Source organism: Aotus nancymaae, unplaced genomic scaffold (assembly GCF_030222135.1).
Source record: "Aotus nancymaae isolate 86718 unplaced genomic scaffold, 86718_ANA_hifiasm-v0.15.2.pri h1tg000031l, whole genome shotgun sequence".
Taxonomy (NCBI): domain Eukaryota; kingdom Metazoa; phylum Chordata; class Mammalia; order Primates; family Aotidae; genus Aotus; species Aotus nancymaae.
The window spans coordinates 1,002,357-1,027,858 of NW_026988444.1; the positions used below are offsets into that span (position 1 = coordinate 1,002,357).

Sequence of the window (25,502 nt, forward strand, 5' to 3'; positions counted from 1 at the left end):
CTGTTGGCCTCATCATTTACTTTACCAGTGTTCCTTCCTCCTTCCTGTCTCTCCTCCCTTCTTCTCTCCTCTTTCTTTCCACCTCTCCTTCCTTCTTCCCATTCTTTTTTCTTGCCATCCATCTATCCACCCACCCATCCTTTGTTTACCAGGCCTCTGCTGGGGCCAGGAATTGTGACAAGTGTACAGATTGGGAACTGGTGTCTTTGCCTGTATCTGGAAACTGAGATCTTGGCCTTCAGGGTCCTAAGTATAGTGGGTGGTGGAGCCCAGGGCATCACCAGCCACCTTCAAGGCCCTATGGGGGTTGGGGAGGGGAAGTAGGGAAGCCTTCCCAAGTGAAAGTGAAGCGCTTGTGAGGTGAGAGAGGGGGTGCTCAGGTAACAGGAGCAGGGAAGTGTTCTTGTGGCACGTTCACAGACCTGCTGTGCCCATTGGCTGACAGCAAAGTTGTGTGTGAGGATTTGGAGGGAGATAGTTTGTTCCCAAAATGTTTGGAGTGTGGCCTCCAGGCAGCAGGCATCTCCCAGGACTTGTGAAATAAAGGAGTACCATTTTCTCGTGGTCAGTTTCCAAGAATCTCTCAAGTGTTTTCGGGGTGAAAGCAGGTGCTCACAGGCAGGGCGAGGCCCTGGAGGCTGCCTCCTCAATCCGTGCACACCGAAGAGTCCACACTGAGGTGGTAGTCAGGTGCTAGGAGGGACGGACTCCCTGACTTCTGGCCATTGGGAGCCAGAGGTGGCCTCCAGCTCTCTGGTTTGAGAGGCAGGGTATGATGTGGCCTCAGAAGCTGATGAGCAGCCTGGGAGGGAGAGGCGAGGTGTGGACCTGTCAAGGCGCAAGTACTGCGTAGGTGGTGTACGGATATATACATAAAGCCCTGGCCTAGTTCCGATAGGGGCTGAGTAGGGGTGCCTGGAGCTGGGCTGGACAGTGGCCAGGGAATGTGGTTTTGGAATAGGCAGCTTTTTTTCCCCCACATCCAACCTTCCATCAGTGAGCTACGATTCCAGAGTCTACAGGGTGTCTCCTGTTAAATGGAGTCACAACTCACTCAGAGAAGGTTGGATGTGAACAGGCACACGTGGGGACATATAGAGTTGGAGGATCAGCTGGAGGTGTGGGGTGGAGCCCTGGAGAGCCTCAGTGTGTCCCGGAGGATGGAGGCAGAGCCCACAGAGCTGGGAGGGAGGTAGAGGTGGAAGCCGGCATTAGAGTTGGAAGAGAGTGTCTTAGCAGCAGCTGCCTGTGATGAGTGAGAAAGACTAGTGGCTTTGAAATGGAAGTTCTGGGTGACCTACTGGCCAGAGCCTCAGATAATTTGAGTGGAGGCAGGAGGGAGGTCAGGAAGGGGAACCGGCCAGGTGCAGTGGCTCACGCCTGTAATCCCAGCACTTTGGGAGGCTGAGACCAGCCTGACCAACATGGAGAAACCCCATCTCTACTAAAAATACAAAATTAGCTGGGTGGGGTGGTGGCTGCCGGTAATCCCAGCTACTTGGGAGGCTAAGGCAGGAGAATCGCTTGAACTCAGGAGGCAGAGGTTGCAGTGAGCTGAGATTGCCCCACTGCACTCCAGCCTGGGCGACAAGAGCGAAACTCCATCTCAAAAACCAACAAGTGGAACCAAGAGCAGGCGGGGCTGAGTCCCAGCTCGGGTAATGGCAGGTGGCCTTAATGGGCACCTGTGCCCAGGGGTGGGTCCCTTGTGATGTTTTGGGCCTTTTAAGGAATCAGTTTGATCATGCTTAAATTTGATCACTAGCGATGTTCTAGTGGGGGAGGAAAAGATGGAAATGCAGGAGATTTTTGATGAGCAGCTTCCTAGAGAAGGCTGTTGGGAGGAGGTATGCAGCTCCCAAGCACAGGGAAGGGGAGGCTTCCTGCGGGACTGGCCTGCTTGGAGGCTTGGAGGCCAGGTGTGTCCACTGCTTGGAGGCTTCCTCTGAAGAAGCCCCTGGAGGGTCAGCCTTGCCACCAGGATACCGCTAGGACAGAGGCCCTCATGTCAGCCTCACTCCTGAGGGTCGCCTTCTAATCCAGCACAAGCAAGCACCTTTGCTCTCTCTCCCAGCAGTCCCAGCAGCGTCCCCTTTTTCTCGGAGATGCCGTGGTGGGTCTTATGTCTGGGAGGCAGGTGTGTGCCCTCCTCGCCTGTGTGGCCAGCCACTGCCTTGATCCTCCACCCCCGGGTCTCCCCGAGACTGCTCTTTTCTGCTCCTGCTGTCCTGCCCCCAGGTCTACCCTGGACTCATCCCTAGAGACGCTGCCGTGCACTGGTCTTCCCACTCTCCCCACGTCACTCAGCACTGCCCTTGGATGCCACCTGACTGCCACTGTTCCCAGTCTCCGGAGGGTGCACGGTAGATGCCAGCGGGCTAACTCAAGGAACACAGCCCTGATGTAAACCATGTGCTTGTTTTCTGGAAGAATGCCAAACCAGTGTTTCTGCCAGCACTGCTGATGCCATGGCAGCTGCTGAGGCAGATGGGAACGTGAGATGTTAATTAAGGGCGCTGGACTCCCTTTTATTCCACAGGAGTACTGAACGAGCTCGGTTTTGGCCCTCCAGCCAGTGCTTGGTTATGTTTGTGTATAGGCCTCCTGTCTATTTTAGCCTCTTTGTGTTTGCAAAATGCCAAATAGAGCGATTGGATTCTGCTTAACGGACGTCTGTTTCTGTTTCAGGGAATTGTGGGTAACTTGGCCAGTGGCAAGTCGGCCCTGGTGCACCGGTACCTGACGGGCACGTATGTCCAGGAGGAGTCTCCGGAAGGTATGCTGCTTGGCAGGCAGTTGCAGGCTTAAGAATGTAGTTTTTAAAAAACTTTTCTTTAGCATATTTCAAACGTGACTTTGATGTATCACAGGTCAAGAAAGCAATAAAACATACCAAGCAGTAAAAATCCTTAAGTATGTGGTATCTTCAGTAGTATTTTTAGCAGAGCCATTGTATTCACTTCGGTATTTGGAATGGCACAGTAGAACCATGAAATGCCGTTGAATTTATTACCTAATTGTTCTGTCCTTTCAAATGTCCTTTTAATCCAGTGTCCTTTTTATCCATTGTTACTCCTTTAAATATTGACTGGACATTTCTGTGATCTGGATATTGAATTTATACATAATTTGTATGTAATGTTCCTTAGTCATAGATAGAGCCTTTCTGGATGAGATGTTCAGATTACCACCACCATATGTTTATGTTTCTCCCTTATATTGTATTATAAACATTTAATAATCATTTTGCATGAGAGTAAGATTTTTTTTTTGCCATTAGGCATTTACTTCTTCAGTTAACATGTCCATATTTTATTTTTTGCCTTAAATACGATGATGGTAATGGTAGGAAAGCATTTAGCCCCCGTGTCCCTTAATGAAGGTGTAGTTGACAAGCAGTTTTCTAAATTAAATTTTCTCTCCGTGTAACCTTGTTAAATCCAACTCTGAGACACTGAATTTCTGGTTCCTTCTTTTTCTTACTGGCTGTTCCATTCTTTGCAGATATGGATGCAGGTAACTATTCATTTTCTTCATGGCAGCGCTTGTCTTGTTTTGGAGAGAGAGGAAAGGCACCACTCTGTACCGTAGCGTTCCCTTCCCTCCTTGTTCTGTGTTCCATCCTATTTTGTTTCATTTGATCTTTTTTTTCAGTTGAACATTCCACCCTGTTTTGTCCCTTAGTTGTCTTCTTAGCAGTAGTCCCAAGTAGCTTCACCTGTTTCCTGTAACACCTGTCCTGGCGTTTAACTCTTGTCCTGAATACTGTGGTACTGTTCAGAAAAGTATGGAAGTGGCCTGGGGCTCTGCCAGTGTTCTGCAGAATTTTGCAACCGGTCATAAACACCTCGTGCATCAGGAAGAGACCTTTCATACTGAAATGATGATGTAGGAAGGTGAGAGGTGAAAATAAATGAAGGCTCGTATGTGGGGGATCAATAAGAGAAAGCTTCCCTGTCCACTGAGAAATACATACAGATGCTAGAAAATGGCATGATTTGGAGAAACGAGAACAGGTAGCATTTTGCCCCCTGTCTTTCCAGCTCCTTTCCTGGGCACTGTCCCTGGCTTGTGATGACTTTTATTTGCTCCTTTGTGTCCGAGTGTGAATTTTAGCCACAGCCAGCTGATGACACCTAGGGAATCTTCTAGAGGAGTTCCCTTGGGTTTTCCACTTACCTCTCGGGGCTAGCTATTGTAGAGGTTATACAGAGGTTAACTCACCTGCAAGTGAAATAATCACCTTTTCCAAGTAAAGCTGCCTTCAGGCCCCTGCAACTCTGTGGATTTCAACCTGGGATCACAGGAAGTTACGTGGGTCGGGCCCTGGTTTTGTTGCTGTTGCTCTGGCTGTCTCTGGCCCTGGGGTCTGGGTGTCTGGCGGGGCGGTGCTGGAGGCCCCGGGTCTCTGCAGTAAGAACAAGGACCACGACTCACTTATGGTGGCCTTTCTGTTATATTGCTTTTTGGTCATTTTTGCGGCTTTTTGCTGTTTTCCTTTTGGGTGTTTACAGTGTGTTCCATCATATTTGGGCCCAACTGTGACATCTTTGCAATGCATAATTGACCCTTATATTTTCACTAACAGCAAGGCATTTCTCTTGAATGTTTATACATAAAAGGAAGGATTGCCCCCGTGGGATGACCTAAACTGATCACTAACACCCCTGCTTCTTTGATTTTTCAAGTAATACATTTTACTCCACTGAAATTTCATAGTATTGTATATGGTTTTTAAAAATACATTTTTTTTTAAGGGTAGGAGCATGGGTGAGTACATCCCATTCTTCATCTGCAAAGTGGAAATAGCTTATCGCCTGCGTGGGGCCCCATGCCCAAGACTTCCTGGGTCAGGGGAAAGATCATGACCCCTGATGTTTACTCATGCCCTACTGCAGCTCTCCCGAGGCGTCTGGCCTCTCACCTTTTGACTCGAGGTCCCAGGGATTGTTCTGTGGGAGTGTGAGGAGCTGACAGCAGCAGACACCCAGGTGCACTCCAGTGGGTGTGCGTCTAGGGCCCCTGGTGCTGAAGGAATTATGAATACAGGCGCTGCCTTACGCCTGGAAGCCTCTTAGCCCTGCTGAATTCACATTTCTCATGGCTGGGCCACCTTTCCCATGTAGAATCAAGCAGGTGACCACTGTCTTTGCCTCTTTTAAATGAGACCAGGGAACGGACTTTCACTTCCTGTTCACGTGACCTGTGTGCCTCCTGACAGTGGCAGGGGGTGGGGGGAGCCATAACTTGTGCTGTAACTTGTGATGAAGGGAGCCATACTTGCTGTTTGGGAAAGAAAATGAATGAGAAGCCATGATTTCTTTCATACCACGGTCTTGCCATCCTGAAATTCCTTCTCATGCTCAGGGAGCCTGTTCCTGGAAAGTGATTTCAGTTTTTGTCCAGCGAGTTCGTGTTGATCAGTTACCCGTGCTTGCTTAATTGAGAAGCTTTAGGTATAGAGTGTAGTGGGTTTGGGATATAATTTACTGTGCTGTCGCCTGGGTGTGTGGAGAATAGCAAAGGACTGTGTCGTCCTCAGGGAGGGCTGGAGGTTGACAAGCTGATGATAGCTCAGCCTCACCTGTGGTTAGTTCATAACCACACAAAGGCGAGGGCACAGCCGATGGGAATGGTTGGCTGAGGGTTTGGATTTTGAACGAGCTCTGCGTCCTTCCCGTTTCTTGGTGTTACTGTTACCTTCTCGTCGGCCCACCTTTCCTCTTACAACTGCTGGAAGGATCAGCTGGGTAGCTGCTTTGAATGAAAGGCAGTTTGCTGTGGATCTGCCCGTCCAGATAGCTCTTTGGATTCTCCCTGTGCTGCTTAGTGTCTGTACCCTGTTGTTCTTCTGATTAAACTAGTGCGTGAATATCCTTTATCCTGACTGACCCGTGGCTGGGATATGGAGATTGCTGGGAGGGGTGAGGTGGTGAGGGGGGAGGGTGAGATGGTGAGGGCCTTCCTGTCTTCAGGGGAGAGCTCTCTTGGTAGAAACATTTCTGGTGCAGAGCCATCTCCAGATCTGAGCCTGCTTTTCAGCAGCTATATCAGATGCATTTTAGCTCCATCCCAGAGGGTAACATCTGCTGTCTTTTAATTGTGTGATGCATTTGGTTGATATTTTATTATTGTAGTAAAGAGAGCCAGCTCACAAGATTTAGATTTTTTTTTTTTTTTTTGCCACAGCTCTGTCATCCAGGCTGTAGAGTGCAGTGGCGCAATCTCAGCTCACTGCAACCTTCACCTCCTAGGTTTAAGTGATTTTCGTGCCCCAGCCTCCTGAGTAGGTTGGACTACAGGTGACCGCCACCACTCCCGGCTGATTTTTGTGTTTTTAGTAGAGACGGGGTTTTACCACGTTGGCCAGGCGGGTCTGAAACTCCTGACCTCATGTGATCCTACTGCGTCAGCCTCCCAAAGTGCTGGGATTACAGACATGAGCCACCACACCTAGCCAAGATTTAGATGATATTAAAGATACAGTTCAAATGGGGGAAGAATATAAACATTCTGTTTTTCAGTTAGTGAATTAACAGTGCAAAAGTGGGTAACTCCATAGGGAGCTTGTGGTTGATTTCATGAAAGCAGTCAGAGTAAACCTCTTGTACAGATAGATTCCTTGATTGTGTGTGTGCGTGCATGCACGTGTGTGTGCACACCTAGATGTATAATAGACATATGTGTGCCTCAGTCCTAGGTCCGTGGTAACAAAGTACCACAAACAGTGTGGCTTAAAACAGAAATGTGTTCTCACACTTCTCAGAGGTCTGAAATCAAGGTGTTGGCTTTGCGCGCTTTGAGGCTGAACCTGTTCCGTGTCGTGCAGTTGCTCTTCTGATTAAACTAGTGTGTGAATATCCTTTATCCTGATCCTGACCCGTGGCTGGGATATGGAGATTGCTGGGAGGGGTGAGGTGGTGAGGGCCTTCCTGTCTTCAGGGGAGAGCTCTCTTGGTAGAAACATTTCTGGTGCAGAGCCATCTCCAGATCTGAGCCTGCTTTTCAGCAGCTACATCAGATGCATTTTAGCTCCATCCCAGAGGGAAACATCTGCTGTCTTTTAACTGTATGATGCATTTTGGTTGATACTTTATTTTTGTAGGGAAGAGAGCCAACTCACAAGGTGTAGTAAAGATGCAGTTCAAATGAGGGTAGGATGTAAATATGGTTTTTTTCAATTAGTGAATTAACAATGCAAAAGTGGGTAACTGTCGGGAGCAGTCGGAATAAACCTCTTGTATGGACAGGTTCCTTAATGGTGTGTGTGTGCACACCTAGGGGTGTAATATATATATGTGTACCTCAGTCCTAGGGGTGTGGTATAAAGTACCACAAACTGTGGCTTAAAGCCGAAGCGTATCCTCACAGTTCTCGGGTCCGAGATCTAGGTGTTGACGGGGTTGGCTCTTTCTGCAGGCTTTCAGGTTGAGTCTGCTGCATGTCCGTGCACAGCTGTTCTGATTTAATTTGTGCCTGAATGGCCTTTGTCCCGATCCTCACCTGTGGCTGGCATGTGTAGATTGCTGGGAGCGGTGAGGTGGTGAGGGTCTTCCTGTCTTTAGGGGAGAGCATCTGGTGGTTGCCAGTGATCCCTGGCGTTTCTTGGCTCGTAGACTCCTAACTCCAATCTCTGCCTCTGTCGTCACAGCGTTTTCCCGGTTATCTGCGACTGTGTCCAAACTTTTCTTAGAAGGACACCAGGCATTGGCTTTAGGGCCCACCCTCCTCCAGCATGATGTCATCTTTACTTGATCCCATCTGCAAAGACCCTCTGTCCACGTGGGGTCACATCACAGGTCCTAGGGGGACACAGCTCAACCTGCAGCAGTGTGTGTGTGTTATATCCCTTCGATGTTCTCCAGAGGTGTTCAATCTTTCGTATGCCCTGGGCTACCTTGGAAGAAGAAGAATTGTCTTGGCCCACACATAAAATACACTAACATTAATGATAGCTGATGAGCTTAAAAAAATCACACACACACACACACACGCTCTTAGTGTATTAAGAAAGCTTATGAATTTGTGTTGGGTGACATTCAAAGCTGTCCTGGGTGGTGGGTTAGAGAGGCTTGGTTTAGACAGACACTGCACGCAGAACTGTTGGAGTCGCCCTGTCACTTGGTACTGGTCACAGTTCCTGCCAGCGATGCCTTGGCAAGCTCTGCTGGTGTTCTAGAACCTCACAAGGACTCATTGGCTGGCAGTAAGTAACCTTCACACCTCTGAGGACAATTTCACAGCTGCCATTCACTGCCTGTAAAGAGAATCAGATGAAAATTACTCATTTGTCATTTGAGCTCTATTAATGGCCGCTAATTAGAATCATGAGTGACGCTTTGAGTGTGTAACGTGACTTCCCCCGTAGCGTGTTTATGTGCTTAATATTCAGTGTGCACCTGCCTCCCCCAACACAGACCCACATGATGCCACTCAGCTTTTAACTCTCCTTTCGAAAAAGAATAAGGAAACAAAGCTAGACGCCCAGTATTATGTGGGAGTTGGATAGGAAATGTGGGCCTGCCCTGAGACACTTCGCCCCCTGCAGGTGGGGAGAGTGTGGCATCCTCCTGCGATCTGTCCAGGTCGCATTAACTGAGTCGTTGCTCTGAGACCCATTTCCTGGATGTCTCTCTGTGCCATCCCTGGCATCCTGGGCACCCTGGGCCACAGGCCCTCCTGAGCTGTGCAGGGCAGCCCGTGTGCCAGAAAGACCTGAGGACCAGAAAAGCTGAAAACCAGCACCATGTTGAGATTGTGGCACCCCTGGGTAGGGCAGAAAGGTGGCCCCACAAGCATCCCAAGATGAGACTAAGCTGTATTTGGATTGAGTGGGGGCTTTTATGGTTGTTTGGTAGAGACACACTTAATGTTCATAGACCAACTCCAGGCTGTTAGATGGCACTGAAAGTATGCAGAGGAAGGTGTGCTGTCTGAAAGCCGGCTTTCAACCCAGATCTGGAAGGAACCCACATCCAAGTGTGAAGGTTGTAAAAGGAGGGCTGGGGCCTGCTTCCTTCCAAGGCCTAGCCGCCGCCCGTGAGGGTCAGTGGTGTCCTAGCCTGCTGCTGCCACACAGGAGGGTGTGCAGGGAAGGGCCTTAGCCAGGCATGACGTGGGAGCACTGACCCCGTCCTTCCTGGGTCTTTGTGGGTTTAATTCAGCAGGTGCTCCTTCCTTCACTGATGGAATCTGGAGTTTTTGATGGATTCTTAACCAACCCAAAATTTTAGGCAGAAACATAGCTCTAAGGCTGAGGCAGCCCTGAATATGCCTAGGCTAACAGCCAGCAGACTCCTCCTGGCCAGGAGCCTGGTAATGGGGATGCCAGGTGAAGGCGGTGCCGGCCCTGCCTCCCTCCCAGAGGGGTGACCCTCCAGCCCCATCTCCAGGCTCTTCCATCTTCCCAGCTCGGGCTACACATGGGCGGCAGCTACCCCCACGCGCTCTCCCAAAGACGTAACGCACTGGTCACTAGGAGATTTGCCTCCCTTGTTCATTTTGCAGATAGAATTTGGTAGCCAAGGTAGCTGGAAAAGTAGGGTCAAGGAGCTCAAGGCAGCTCTTTCACTCGGGAGCCTGCCAGTGTAAGGCGGGGGAAGCCAGTGTCCTCCCAAATGGAAAAGGTACCGGAGGGTGAAGGGTTCTCTATGTACAGAAGTGTCCCAAACAGGTAGGGGAGACTGAGGAAGCCTGAACCTGCAGTGCTCATTAGGAAAAGCTTTAAGAGAAAATGCCAGGGGCTAAGAGCAATTCATAACTACCAGGTAAGGACAGGTGAGAAACAGTGGGTGAGATGACAAGCTGGACAGTTACGTAACTCGGGAAAGTAGAGTTTTTGAGCAGAAGTCATAAGAAATTCTCAAACATACTTTTGCTTTATGCCTGGGAAGCAGGAAATCAGGCCACACCCATCTCATTTCCCACATCCCTCCAAGAGAAGCCTTTCGCTTGTCTGTTTGGTTTATTTGGTTCACATCAGGGTTTGATAAAGGCCTGGAGGGTCTGTAGGAAGGAATGAGCTGCTTCACCTCCTAGAGAAAGGACCTCTAATGACCGTGCACAGAAACTCCTTGGGGAACGGCGGAATGGTTTCAGAAGCAGGTCATTGCAAAAGGGTGGTGCACTGAGAAGGTCCCAGAGTCCTGGGCTGTCCTGAGTTTCCACAGACTTTTCCCTGCTTCACAGTTGTTGTAAGGACTTAAAGGAATGTCTGTAAAAGACTGGGCTAATGATAGACGCTGGGGCCCATGCCAGGGTGGAGACGGGGAGGAGGGAGAGCATCAGGAGAAATAACTAATGGTAGCTTAATACCTGGGTGACGAAATAATCTGTACAGCAAACCCCACCACACACGTTTACCTCTACCACAAACCTGCATGTTTACCCCTAAACTTAAATAAGAGAGTATTTCTTAAAAAACCTCGGCTTTAGCGTCTGGCGTAAGGGCGCAGTAACACCTTCCAACATAGTGCTCCACCCCGGGTCCCTGCAGCGTAAGAGGCATCCTCTTCCACGTGTGGGCCACCAACAGGGATGCCGCCGGGAGGCCCTGCCCCTGTACGCCCCTGAGTCTTCTTCGCCCCCACCTCCTGTACTATTCATCTCCATCTCGCCCCTCTTATCACACCCTAGGTGTCTGTTCCTGCATCTCTAAGGGTAGAAAAACCAAGGCATAGGCGGTCATCTCCCCTCCTCCATGTGTTCGTTCCAGCTGCCCAGCTGAAGCCGAGAGTGGAGCCCCTAGGCATCCCTGAGACTGCTCATATAGCTTCAAAACTAGAGACAAGAACAGAACTGGCAGGGCACTGTGGCTCACGCCTGTAATCCCAACACTTTGGGAGGCCGAGGTGGGTGGATCACAAGGTCAGGAGATTGAGACCATCCTGGCCAATATGGTGAAACCCTGTCTCTACTGAAATATAAAAAATTAGCCGGGCGTGGTGGTGACTGCCTGTAGTCCCAGCTACTCATGAGGCTGAGGCCCGGGAGATCACTTGAACCTGGGACACAGAGATTGCAGAGATTGTGCCAGCCTGGCAAAAAAACAAAAAACAGACTAGGAATGGGCTGACCACCCCTCTCGTAGGTGTCCTAGACTAGGGTGGGGTCTCATACCTTCGGGGCAGGGAATGTGGTCAGGAGCTGTTCTGGTTGGAAAGGCATCTGGTGCAGGATCGCTGGGCCTTCCCCTCTTGTTTCCAGCATCTCAGGGGTCAGGCTTTGTTGCGCCGAGGCTGAGGGGCTCTGCGGTTTTCCACTGTGCGTTTGGTTTCTGTTGCTCGTTCCCAGCTGCTGGTGCGGCATGCTGGAGGAGAGTTCTAGTGGCCAGTTGCTTCTGGCCTCCAGGACCAGCTGGCTGTCAGCCGCCTGCGAGTCCGTGTCCCCGCGTGAGCCTTGCCACCCTCCTCCAGGACTGCCTAGAACTGTTTCCTGTCATCAGGGTAGTAAATGTCTTCTCAGGAGCACATGTATCTTAAATATGTTTTAAGGAATGTTTACTTAGTTTCTTAGAAACAAAACATGTGGGAAACACCCAGTCTGATTTTCTGGGACACGTGAAGTGCGTTTAAGCTGTCAGCTCCAAAAACCCTTTCCAAGTCAAATAACTTTAAAAAAAAATGTTGTCAGCTACCACTGCATCCCAGATGTGAGGGCTTATTTCTGAAGCTGTTCCTGGGCGCTGTTTAATGTTGCAGTGGAAAAAAAACCGGTAACACTCCAATAAAATGTGACTAGTCATGAAATCCAGCCTTTTAGATTTTTCAACCTGAATTTGACCATTTGTTGCAACCAGGTGATTATAAACACATGATATTTTTTTAATGAGCATCTGTAAACATTGAGATTATGAGCCTGCTGGTATGTTGGTTTAGTAAGAAGTTAGTTCAGCCATCTTCACTAACGATTTTCGGGATTAACCTGATGGCTCACCATGGAAATACCATTCCCCTGGTCTTCTGTGTGTGACAGTCACTAACTTTACCCCTGGCATGGAAGCCATAGTGAGGATCAGGTGATACTGTCTAAAAATAGGTAAAGCATGCTAAAATTATTACTAGATGTTCAACAAAATAATAAAAAGCATGTTCTATTTCATTTTGAGCAAGAAAAGCTGTAGGCTGGGCATGGTGGCTCATGTCTGTAATCTCAGCATTTTGGGAGGCCAAGACAGGTGTATTGCCTGAGCTCAGGAGTTTGCGACCAACCTGGGCAACATGATGAAGCCTCATCTCTACTAAAATTCAAAAAATTAGCTGGGAATGGTGGCGTTCGCCTGTGGTTCCAGCTACTTGTGAGACTGAGGCAGGAGAGTTGCTTGAACCTGGGAGGCAGAGGTTGCAGTGAGCTGAGATGACACCACTGCACTCCAGCACGGGCAACTAGAGAGAGACTCCATCTCAAATAAAAAAAGCTGTAAAATCAGAATAAGGAGATTGTCATGTCTTTGGCACTGACGAAATTGGCAGGACAAAGTGTGTTTTTGAGTTGGCCGTACGGAACTCAGAACGTATTGTCCCATATTGTTATAATTAATTTGACAAGAAATCCAGGGCTTACTGAAAGCCATACGGGGCCTTCAGTGGAGCCTGCATTCTGGAGAAGACATTTCTGATTAAGTAACGGTGACTCAGGGCTGGGACCTACACCTGGCCTGGGAGCACCCTGAAGAGGACAGGCCCGCTGGCTTCTGTCGATGTCCCAGCCTCCTCAGGGCGGCGCACAGAGGCCCCTGCGTGTCCCTCAACTCAGAGAGCCCAGAAACAGCACAGCCCATGCTGTTGACACACTGTTACTTTCCCAAGAAACCTCATGTTTTAAAAAAATAAGTTCTTTAACAGGAAAAAGGAGACTAGAGCCTAGAAAGTCTCACATATGTAATTAAAAATCATTTTTCCTAAGGAAATTTGACCCCAAAGGTGCTCTGAGGCTGTGTGTGCACTTACCTGTTTATTGCAGATGGGCAGAGCCATTGGCACCATCACAGTGGGACCACCATCACGTACTTTCACCTGGGTTCATTGCTGTCATCTGCCCACGTCTGTGGCCTCGATCATGTCATCTCTCTGGAAGCCCAGCTCCAGGTCCAGGAAGCCAAATAGCAGCAGACCAGTCTGCCCCTGACCAGGCACTGCCTGTTCTGGTCTGGAAGCCCCGGGGCCATACTCACTGTATTAGTCTATGCTCTTTTGGTTACAAGAGATAGTTGACCAACTTAGATTAGCTAAACAGAAAGGTAGACAGAGGGCCGGCGGTGAATTCTTAACCTTTTTTTTTTTTTTTTTTTTTTGAGATGGAGTCTCACTCTTGTCTCCCAGGTTAGAGTGCAGTGGCATGATCTTAGCTCACTGCAACCTTTGCCTCCCGGGTTCAAGTGATTCTTCTGCCTCAGCCTCCCGAGTAGCTGGAACTATAGGCACCATCACAACTGGCTAATTTTTATATTTTTAGTAGAGACGGGTTTTCACCATATTGGTCAGGCTGGTCTTGAACTCCTGACCTCGTGATCTGCCCTTGGCTTCCCAAAGTGCTGGGATTATAGGCCTGAGCCACCGCACCTGGCCAGGTTTGTCCCTTTTAAACATTGTAGCCAGTGTGAGGGTCTGGGGGTTGCTGTGCCATTCGGTTCTCTTTCCTAATTCATAGGTCAGATTGCACCCAGCTTGCATTGTTTAAACTTGGGTGCTGAGGGAGAAGCGCCTGGGGTATGTTTGCATTCACCCCAAAGCTGCCTCTGGTAAATGTCTCCCTGTGACTTTTACAATCTCACTTAGGCTGTGGACCTCTAACATTTTCAGGCAAGTTTTTCCTTCTTAATGTCCAAGGCCGACAGCTTAGTCTTTGGAATGTTATACATTGTTTGCATCTTAAAAATAACAGCTCACAAAATAAATTTTTTTTACATCCTCCCTCCAGCATCATCAACCACATTAACTCACCACCACTCCTCCTCTCCCCTGCTCCCCCAGCCTGTTTTATTGGTGTCAGGAAACGGGAGAGATGAGTACCTCGGAAGTTACCTCTATTGACCATAATACAGCCTTTCTTAGACTTAGGCCGTCCAGCCATCAGGGTGGAATGGTTTCCTGTGGAAGGCAGCATGGAAAGGAAGGAATACCGAAGAAAGCGAACTGCAGAGGGAAGACAGGGTGGGTTTGTGGCATGTCTAGTTTGGGGACAGTGGGGTGACTGAGCTGCATGGCTGTGGGTTGAGATGGAGAGACTGATGCTTCAGAGGAGGGCAGGAATTAAAGTGAATGCACGGAGCACATATTCCACTCACTGCCGGTTAGAGGTGGGGTTGCCTCTCTCAGTTCCCCCAAGAAAATGCTGCGTCCTGTAAGATCGTGCCTGTCCAGTGGGGGCCTGGACACTCAGTGCCACTTCTCTGCTCATGGCAAACTCCAAGGGCCAGGTCAGTGGAGGCAAGGGAAGTAGAAGTTGAAAGAAAGTCCCAACAGCAAATCAGGTTCAGTGCCAGAAAGAATTACTAAGTCAGGAGAATCTGAGATACGGTAAAAGTGCCCCTAAGCTCTTGGCTCTGTTTCATGTACTCCAGCAAAAGTCAGCCAGCTAGCCTGAGAGTAGAGGCCTCCATGGCTGCTGGCTGTGAGATCTGAGAAGGGCTGGGCCAGAGAGAGAGACAGACACAGAGAGAGAGAGTTTTCTCTTAAATCAATGTAAATTAGGCTATATGCAGCTGCCAATGATCTGTAAAAGATGACAGTTTCATAGGTTCCAATGGCTTAACCTAATAAATTCATTATTGATTGGCCCAGACCAGAAGTGGAAATCTGATTCAGCTCACAGTGTAGGCCTTTATCCATGGTTGGTGGCTTCCAGAACGCATGTGTTCAGGAAGATTCTGAGGCAGGGTCTGGGTGCTGGCGGAGCGCCAGTGTGACAGCCGCTGGTGCCTGCCCTGGGTCGAGAAGCTGGTGGTGGTGTGTGTTCTTGTTGCGTGACAGCGGCCCATATGGCCAGCATTTGTTTTCTGAGCTCCATTTATTAACATTGTATATATTTTTTTAAAAAAAATTAGCACCACCACAATTAAGGAAAAAAATCAGCACTTGCTCTTGGAAGACCAAATAGGTAGACATGAAAGGGTGCCTGGTCGAGCAAGAGTGGGGGTGGGCAGGAAGGGAAGCCAGCCTGCACCCTCTCCCCCTGGACACTAAGAAGGGAATAGGTTTAGGTTGGATGAAGAAGGGAGGATTGGAGCCTGGACAAGAGCAGGGACTGTGGAGGAATGGTCAAAACTCAGGCATGATGCGGCCGCACCATCTGGTAGGGGGCCGGGCTAGCAGAGGTGTGGGTCTTCATGTCCCAGGGACGGAGGGAGGAGAAGTGGGGTTGGCCGGGTAGAGGCATGATGGCATCAGAGCGGCTGGGCTCCAGCCAGGTTATTAGCAGGAGCACTGGTTTTGGAGAGGGACTTAAGAGGACATAGAGGGGAATCCCCAGGCCACCGCTGGACCTTGACACTGGCTAATGGGATGAGCTGCTGGAACCCATCACCGTGAAGCCCCCTGCACTGACTAAGGCACATGCCCTTTCAGGAGCTGCATCCGCTTATTAGGTCTAAGGAAAACTGGTTCCCAGGTGTGTGTGGGCTGTCCAGGACCATGTGACCTGGCACCCACTCTAACTTGTGCGGCATCTTGGCTGGGAGCCTCAGGGAGCCTGGCAGTGCCTCAGTGGCAGATGCAGCTGGTTCCAGGATGTTCCAGATGCAAGAGGTTCCTGGAAGAACCACTGGGCCTTGCAGGGTCAGCTCAGCCTGAGAGCCCATGGCCCCCTCTCCCACGAGGATGTCACGGGGCCGGTCTCGCCTCTGCCAGGTATGGATGGGAGGCTGGACCGGGTCTTGGTGCCTTCCAGCTCAGGGCGTTGGTCCACTTGAGTATTCTTGGGCACCAAAATCCTACCTTAGGATGGGGACAGAGGCCTGGAGACAACCTGCTTGCCTCCTTCCATTAAAGCCATTACAGTGTCACCACAGGATTGTAGCGATTACAAATGCGTTTTCCGGAGTCCCCAGAGAAAAAGGAACATGGCATTTAGCAGAGTAAAGTGCATCTGTCAACAAAAGAATACCAAAGATGAGACGGCAGCAGCGGCCTGTCACCTCTGTGTTGTTCCTGCCTGAGAATAAAGGGTTTTAGTTTTTTTAAAGGGTCTTTTTCTTTTTCTTTCTTTTTTTTTTTTTTGACACGGAGTTTTGCTCTTGTTACCCAGGCTCTGGAGTATAATGGCATGATCTCGGTGAGCCGCAACCTCCGTCTCCTGGGTTCAAGCAATTCTCCTGCCTCAGCCTCCCGAGTAGTTGGGACTACAGGCGTGCACCACCATGCCCAGCTAATTTTTGTATTTTTAGTAGAGACGGGATTTCACCATGTTGACCAGGATGGTCTCGGCCTCCCAAAGTGCTGGGATTATAGGCATGAGCCACCACGCCTGGCGTTTTAAAGGGTCTTAAACATAAAAACAAAGAAGGATACAACCTGCAAGACTTAAAATATTTGCTTTCTGGCCTTTACACAGACAGTTTGCCAGCCTCCTGCTCTACAGTATGTGAAAACGACGTAGAATAGTCAAATCACATAGGATTTCTGGGTGCCTTCATGCAGGCTAATCGCATAGCGACCACCCTGTCTTAGTTTCCTGAAACAAGCAGCTTATTTACATGCAGAGAATTAGATGCAGACAAACAGCTTATAAGCCCTGTGCCTTCACATTCTCACTTCCTGAATTGCGTGTTGAAAAGAAAGTTCATGTAAAGCAGATTATTTTTTAATGTAAAGTTCACATGGGAAGCACTAGTGTAGAGCAGTAGGGTCTGAGGGAGGAGGAGCCCATGTGCCCATGGGGGCAGCTGAGTAACCGCTGACGGCCCCCGCGTGGTGCTCTGCTGTCCCCGTCACCTTCTGTCCTCTCTGGATTTAACGCTTGTGCCATTGCTCATGCACCTCAGAGCACGGTGCTGTTACTTGTCGAGAAAGCCTTATTTAAATACCCTAGATGAGTTAGGCACTTTCTCCAGTTCTGCAATGCTCTGTTCTTTTTACTTTTTTTTTTTTTTTTTTTAATGAGACAGGGTCTCACTCTCACCCAGGCTGGAGCTCCTGGGCTCAAGCAATCTTCGTGACTTGGCCTCCCAAAGTGCTGGTATAAGAGGTGTGAGCCACCCTGCCTGTTTTACCTTTTTTATGCTTAAAATAAATGTACAAAATATTAAAAATCATTTTCCTCCTAAGAACCAAACGTGTATGACTAAATATGTTAAGTTGACTACACAGCCTATTTCAGAGACAGCGGGAGATGCTGAAATAGGCAGGCACCACTGCGTTGGTGGATATTGGAAGATTTTCAGTCAACAGTTTACTTATTTGGTTATAAATTAGGTTTTACTGGGTGGGGCCCATCATTGTATGATTTTTTTTTTTCATCAGAGTGGTGATTGAAAAGCAGTCCCCTGCTTTCTCTGAGAGGTGCAGGCTGAGCCTGCCTGTAGCTCACCCCCAGCCCCCAGCAGCTAGGTCACCCCTAGCCCCCAGCAACTAGCTCACCCCCAGCCCCCAGCAGCTAGCTCGCCCCCAGCAGCTAGGTCACCCCTAGCCCCCAGCAGCAGCTAGCTCACCCCCAGCCCCCAGCAGCTAGCTCACCCCCCAGCCCCCAGCAGCTAGCTCACCCCCAGCCCCCAGCAGCTAGCTCACCCCCAGCCCCTAGCAGCTAGCTCACCCCCAGCCCCCAGCAGCTAGCTCACCCCTAGCCCCCAGCAACTAGCTCACCCCCAGCCCCCAGCAGCTAGCTCACCCCCAGCCCCCAGCAGCTAGCTCGCCCCCAGCCCCCAGCAGCTAGCTCACCCCCAGCCCCCAGCCCCCAGGCCAGCTCTCCTTGTCTTGTGGGAGTCAGTTTCCTCCTGCTGCTTCTCTGGACGATCAATTCCATCAGGACAGAGATCTTGTCTTGTTCACCCTATTCTGGCACCAAGGCTGAGTCTGGCGTGTACTGGGGCTGGTATTTGTTTGGTGGTGGTTGAGATGCCCAGGATGTTCTTGACCTTGTGGGATGGTGATGGAGAAACAGCCACAGGCCCTTGTGGTGTAGTTGCAGAAAAGGAGCTCACACTAATAGGAGCCAGATGGTGTCACTGCCTGAGTATACAGCAGATGCATTCCCCTTCGTTATTTTATCACTTGCTTACCTGGAAGCTCTGGTCTGACCTTAGGAACGTGCCACACACTTGGATAAACGTGGACTCGTTGACTGGAGATTTATGGAATCTTTTCCCAGGAGCCATTTGAGAGGCATTTGTCCAAGACTTGCTATTTTATAGGCTGTTTTGATGTGAGGGAAAAGACATATCCTGGATCTTCCAGAAAGCAGGGAATTATGACTGTGTTAGGAAAAGGCCTGGCTTTCCCTTCGGAATTTGCACATAAGTCAGGCATCTCATTATCTGGTTGTTGTAGTCTTGCTTCTTCTGTTCATTGAATTGGCATTTCAGAAGTCTCTGTCCATGTGTGAGTTTCCATTTGGAAATGATACAGTTATTATTATAATGTAGCACTCATTCGTTAATTTGTTTCAGGAAGCTGACAGCTGACATGGATTAGCTCATTTATACCTAGGGAAACAGAGGCACCAGAGGCCACAAGAGCTATTCATGGTCACACAGCCTAGAGGTATAGGCCTGAGGTTGGGTCTTAGATGGTGGCTCTGAGCCCATTCCCCTCCATTACTGCCCAGAGGACTGCCACTCATTTCATGGGTCAGCAGATGTGCTGAAGAGGTTCAGAAGGACTTCTCCTTGCCCAGTGGACTGGAGCTGAGCCCACACGTTTGGCCAGGTGAGACCCCAGAACAGCTGCTGAGCTATTGAAAGAAGTGTGAGTTCCGTGAAGCAGCAGTCTGTGAGCTCTTCGGGAGTCTGGAGTTGCCTTCCAACAGTGGATTTGCAGAAAGTTCCGAGTGTGTGGATGTGGGCCAGGGGCTCCCAGCCACCCGAGACCTTGGCTTCTCCTCCCAGGAGGCCAGGCCGAGGCAGGACCCCATGGCTGGTGACAGGCCTGGGCTGGCAGCCCAAGGAGCTAAGGAACTGTTTGCAGGCTGACTTCTTTTTCCAAAAGGTATTTGCCTTGTTTTCAGGCCTTTATCTCGAAGTGAAGTCCCTAGAACTTCACAAGAAAAAAAAAAAAAATGCCTTGGGCCTTATGGCTTGCTGCCTTTTAATTTGATGATGTTGTAGGGCATATTCGATTCTTTTCGGTACAGTCATGTGTCAATTAATGATGAGGATTTATTCTGAGAAATGTGTGTTCACATTTGTCAGAATGAGTGTGAGATTTCATTATGCAAACATCAAAGAGTGTACTTACACCTATGTGGTGTAGCCTACCATAGTACACCCCCAGGCCATGTGGTAGGGCCTGTGGCTACAATCTGGACAGCATGTGACTGTACTGAATATCGTAGGCAATTGTCACTCAGTGGCAAGCGTTTGTATATGATCTAAACACACGTAAACGTAGACAAGGTACAGTAGAAATGTGTGATTGCGGTCTCATGGGGCCGCTGTCATGTATGTGCTCTGTTGATGACTGAAGTGTGGCTACAGTGCAGGTGACTGTATCTGAGATTCTGCAGCTGTTAAAGAACACTTTGTTGAGATAATGCTATTTTGCAGTAGTTTTAGATAGTTTTTTTCTTTTGTTTTTCTTTTTTTTTTTTTTTTTTTGAGACGGAGTTTCACTCTTGTTACCCAGGCTGGAGTGCAATGGCGCGATCTCGGCTCACCGCAACCTCCGTCTCCTGGGTTCAAGCAATTCTCCTGCCTCAGCCTCCCTAGTAGCTGGGACTACAGGCGCACACCACCATGCCCAGCTAATTTTTGTATTTTTAGTAGAGACGGGGTTTCACCATGTTGACCAGGATGGTCTCGATCTCTTGACCTCGTGATCCACCCGTCTCGGCCTCCCAAAGTGCTGGGATTATAGGCGTGAGCCACCGCGCCGGGCCTGTTTTTCATTTTTATCCCACCTCCCAGGTTCTCCTGCCTCAGCCTCCTGAGTAGCTGGGATTACAGGTGTGCACCACCATGCCCGGGTAATTTTTGTGTTTTTAGTAGAGACGAGGTCTCACCATGTTGGCCAGGCTGGTCTCAAACTCCGGACCTCAGGTGATTGGCACACCTTGGCCTCCCAAAGTGCTGGGATTACAGGTGTGAGGCACCATGCCCGGCCTATGTTTATTATAGTGTTTAAAGGATGTTATTTGGAAGAGAGAGCTCTCGATAGGTTTTATGCGTTAAGCTTCCCAAGTTGTGTTTCCCTCAAAGCTCTTGGAGTCAAGATGTAAGGAAGTTACACTTTAACTATTGGGCAAGAAACTGTTTCTTCAAACACTAGTTTTTCAGCTTCTTTTTGAGCAGCAATATCATTTTTTCAAAAATATTTTTTAACTTATACTAGTTCAAGTCTGCACATTTCTGACTCACTGTTACTGAAGACAGCAATGAAATTATTTTTGTGAACACAAAGTAGGACCTTAGGGTCTCCAAGTTTCAGTTTTACATCTGGTTTTTCATCCAATTAAGTTTTGTTATGTTTACTTTGTATCAGTAACACCTGAGCTGCTGAGGTAAGTCCCCTCTTTTTTTTTTTTTTTGGTAGGGGTTGGAGAGACGGAGTCTGGCTCTGCTGCCCAGGCTGGAGGACAGTGGTGTGATCTTGGCTCATTGCAGCCTCTGCCTCCTGTGTTCAAGCCATCCTCCGCTTTTGTGCATTCAGAGATGCGCGGAAGGGACTCAGGAGGACTTCTCCCCACCCTTTCTTTAACATACCCAACCTACTTGTAATTTCAAGCGCTCTTCAATTAAATTGATCCAAAGTCTTTAAGTATGAGTTTTTAAAAATTCCCAGTTGGTTCAGTAAAAGCAAGTGCTCTCATTCCTCAGAAGTTGTCAGAGAGAAGCCTTCTAAGTCATGGTAAACATTAAATCCACCCTAACATACTTTGAAGAGTCAGCTAGTTAACCGTCCTTACCGCTTACCTGATACGTCACTCATGAGAAGGTGAGATGCCTCCCGTAGCTGTGTGCTTGTCTGCATAATTTTCAGGTGCAAACAATGCAGGGCAAGGTTGTCGAAAGGCCAGCGTGAAGCTGCAGCCTTCCAGCCTAAGCCACGGCAGGTGGGTTCTGCTTTGCACAGGACTTTACCCGCCACGGCCTCGGTTCCATGTTCTTGGTCTCTCTTTTATTCAGTAGCACACTTGTGAGTGCAGGTTTGTTGTTACTGTGATACAGCTTAAAAACCAGGTATTTATATGTATTTTAAAATATCTAAAGCAGCCTTTTTTTTTCTTCTTTTTAATTTTGGAGACAGGGTCTCACTCTGTTGCCCAGGCTGGAGGTGGGACTTAGTAACTGGGACTATAGGCCCATGCCACCATGCCCTGCTAAATTAAATTTTTTTTTTTTTGGATATGGAGTCTCACTCTGTTGCCCAGGCTGGAGTGCAGTAGAGCAATCTTGGCTTACTGCAACCTCTGCCTCCCAGGTTCAAGTGATTCTCCTGACTCAGCCTCCCGAGTAGCTGGGACTACAGGCGCACGCTGCCATGCCCAACTAATTTATTGTATTTTAGTAGAGATGGGGTTTCACCATGTTGCCCAGTCTGGTCTTGAACTCGTGAACTCAGGCAGTCTGCCCGCCTCGGCCTCCCAAAGTGTTAGGATTACAGGCATGAGCCACTGTGCCTGGCCTAAATTTAAAATTTTTTATAGAGACAGGGTCGCATTATGCTGCCAGGGCTGGTTTTAAATTCCTGAGTTCAAGTGGTTCTCTTACCTTGGCCTCCTAAAGTCCTGGGATTACAGGTGTGAGCCACCATGCCCAGCCATGTAGCCAGTTTTGAACTCCCTGATGCCTCCTTGGAGAAGTTCTCCTTGGAATGCACTTCGAAACCCTGCTGCTCTGAGGCCTTGCAGCCGGTGAGAAACCCCACCAGGGCCGGCGTGTCCCCTTTTCCCCCACGCCTCAGTTTTCTCATCTTGAAAGTTGCGAATCTGTGTCATGCTTTCCTGGTGTATTGCATGCACTTTTGATCTGCGGATTCAGGTCTTTCTGCGTCTCAGGAACATTCCTTTGTCTTTTATTGGTCTTTGAGTTCTTTTGTTGGGGATGTGTTGTCAGAGATACCATTTATCCTTTCGTTTAGGTCCGTTTGTCAATGAACTTCTCTCTTAAATACTTTACCGTTGTCTTTTTAATCTCATTGACTCTGTCTGTTTCAAGCCATTTCTCTGCGTCAGAAACTCCGCTTCCACCCTTGTCTCATCTGCTCCTTACTTTTTCTAATTTTATTCATCAATTCCCCAGATGCTGTTTTGATCCTCAGATCTGGGCATTTCCATCTTATCTCATGTTGTTTCAGATTCTCCTCCTCGAGTCTCATCTCATGGAATGCCTGTTCTTTGTGAAGTGAGTTGGAGTGAGAAGCGGTTGTTAGGGGCTTCCTTCTGCTTTGGAGTTTTGTTGTCTTCATTGTTACTTTGTTTCTCTTCTGTTCCCTTCCAGCCTTCCTCTCCCCAAGCTGCTCCCACCTTCCCTGCTGGGGAGCCTTTGCGTAATGTCCTCAGCCCTGCTCTTCAGCTTCCTCGGCTTGGACGTCTCTTCCCAGACATGGTCTTTGCTGAGACTGACGCTGACCACTGGGAAGGTTTCTCCCTCATTCTGAGTCAGATCTAGGCTGTTGGAATGCCTCGATTGTCCTACTTCCTGTGGTGGGAGAAGATGAGGGAGAGGAGATGCTGTCATCCTGAGTGCCCTGGACCAAATGGGCAGGACCATTCTACCCACATTCACATTTGCTAGACCTCAGTCACCTCCCCCAGCCAGCTGCAGGGCACGCAGGGACATCTGTGGAGTCTCATTGCCTGTGCCTGGCCCTGAGGCTGGATGCGCTTCTCCCAGAGATCCCGGGATTTACTGAGCGTCCCATGCCCTGCCATCCCTCTGTAGTCGGAGGGAGCTGCCTCCTGTGAAAGGAGACTGCCCTTCATTAGGTTCCAGGCCTCTGCTCTTCCTGGGAATTTACCACACGTCCCCTTCCAGGTTTCCTTCACCCATCCTGGGGGGTGGGAGGAATGTGTCATTGTTCTCCATGAGGTCCCCCACTGTGTGGGTCACTCCTCCCGCTCACCAGGCAACTTGGGCATCTTCTTTGCCTCCAGAAGGCTTTTGCCAGGCTGTTCATTTTTAAGTCTTTGTAATTTCCATTCCTCAGTCAGGAGACCGCAAAAGATGAGGCCACGGTTGCCCTTTCTGTTTCTTCCCTGCACACTTTGGGGTGAAGTGATCGGGGTGTCATTGGCTCAGGTGGCAGGAGAGATGAGGGCCTCTGCCCAGCTCAAATCTTCCTTTTCATTCCTTAGAGCCTGTGTTTTTGAGGTTTATTATGTAAAGCTGTGCCCTTTTTCCTATTGGATGGTGAAGTTCCTTCTGGTTTTCCTGTTTCCCCCTTTTTTAATTAGGAAAGGAGGAAAGAAAATTCAGTTATAGTGAAGTTCTAATCTGTCATCTTAATCTAGAATTTGACTTTTTCCTTTTTCTGTGTTCCTTTTCTACCTTACATAGATCTGGGTTAAATGAAATCATGAGAGATTCTGGCCTGCCCAAGGAAACTGTGTGCTAAGCGCTCACTTGACTGCGGCTCAGAACCCCGGAGTGTTCCACTCACAGAAATAGTCAGCAGTTCCCACGGGTGGGGTCCTCACTCACTATGGTACATTTGTATAGTAGTTACTTTTTATTTTACAATGTAAGTTTTTTAAAAAGTTGGGAGAGGAGGTAAAATCTGATTTGGCTAAGTTTTGTAAGCTAAGATGTTACCAATAAAACCTTTTTCCCAGTGTAAAAATAATATGTGGTCCAAAATTCCTCTTAAATGTCACAATACAAAACTTTTCCAACACCCCAACATTAGTAAGTGACTGACTTCAGTATTTTTATCAAAGTTAAACGAGCCAAATTAAGTTTTTTGACAAATTTTTGGTGCATTCATGATTAAAATTTTGAATATTCTCTTAGGGAGAAACGAGGGCTGATTGTCCTTTTCAAGGTAGCCATCTCATCCCAGTTGTTAAAAATAATTAGGAAACAATACAGTTTGCAGATTTCCTCCCAGTTTCATCATGGTACTCAGGAACAAAGAATAATATTGTAGATGAATTTTGAAAATGTTTTCATGGAAGAGAATCCCAAACGCATGGCCCAAGGAGACCCAGGAGCACCCTGCCAGCTGTGCTCTGCCTGTGTTTCTCTCTTACAGTCTGAGCCCCGCAGCGCTGGGTGGTTGACGAGGCGTGGCCAGCTTGCGCCTGCTGGAAGAATCCGCATGGCTCTGCTGCATCTTTGATCAGAAACTGCCGTGAGGTCCCTTCCTCCTCTAATGGAAAAGGGAGGCAGTGGGCTCTACAGATGTAGCTTTGAAGTCAAGAATCATTTTCATCCTTTGCTCGGCATAAAAAGAAAAATAATAAAAATTCAAAAATAATTTTGAAAAGATAAAAATCAGCAGTAAAAAATGAAAGTTACAGACAGGTGTCTGTTTTTTTAGTTTCCTAAGCGCAGTGGTGATTATCAGAGCTAAAGGGCAGAGTGCACCCTTCCCAAGCGTGAGCGGAGTGAGGAAATGATAGTCCCGCTTCTCTGCGTGTTTGCTGTTGGCCCAATGAGTGCTTCAGAACCCAGGAAACATGGAGGCTGCTGGTTTTGTTTCTGTAGGACTTGTCTTAGCAGAAATTTACATGGAGAACTGTTAATGATACGTTGTTGGCTTTCAGTTCAATTCACCAAAATGCTAGAAACGCTGCACATCTGTTGCAAAAAAGAGCCCCTTTTATTGGAATGCGAAGATTCAGTTTTCTCTTCTTTTTTTCTTAAAGCAGAAATGACCGCATAGATGGTCCACCTCTCCCAGGTCTCCCGTGTAGGCTGCACTTGTACCGAAGAGACTGTTGTAGCTCCGCCTCGCACGAGTGCAGAAACTTGAAGGAACCCAGTTGTCTTACTTCCTCCAGCACCCCAGATTTACAACTGGTTCTCACAGTGTGAGACCAGGATTCAGAATAGTAATCATGAAAGGCTATGAGGGCTTATAAAAAGCTGTTCAGAAAACAGAAGGGCGCAGCCATATCCTTTTCCTCCTGGTGTGCTGTTCATTCACGGTGAACTCATCCACTTCAGCGTCCTGGTGGGAATACTCAGTTCCACCTCCCATACGATTTTCGGTGTGCGGTGTGGGCTTTAGGGAGAAGTGAAGACCTTGACTTGCTTAAGAATGCAAGCTCAAGGGCAAACCGAGGCACCCAGCGCAGTTTCCGCGTTTTCTGGGAACCCCGAACACTTGCCTTGGGGTGAACCAGAAACCTAATACATCACACTTGAAGTTGAGTTCAGACAAGAGGACGGTTCCGCTGTATGCCCGGTAGCT

At 48.7% G+C, this 25,502-nt stretch overlaps 1 protein-coding gene across 9 annotated transcripts in view; it reads left to right on the forward strand.

Moving 5' to 3' along the window:
- The window catches only part of AGAP1 (ArfGAP with GTPase domain, ankyrin repeat and PH domain 1), a 631,299-nt gene that overhangs the window by 213,331 nt on the left and 392,466 nt on the right, over positions 1-25,502 (forward strand). For 5 of the 9 annotated variants that reach the window (XM_064383377.1, XM_064383379.1, XM_064383381.1 and 2 more), the window contains exons 3-4: positions 2,689-2,776; positions 3,505-3,516. In XM_064383377.1, the coding sequence (XP_064239447.1) occupies positions 2,689-2,776; positions 3,505-3,516 (100 nt within the window). The remainder of the gene's footprint in view (positions 1-2,688; positions 2,777-3,504; positions 3,517-25,502) is intronic. The other 4 variants (XM_064383385.1, XM_064383378.1, XM_064383380.1 and 1 more) reach the window with 1 other exon arrangement.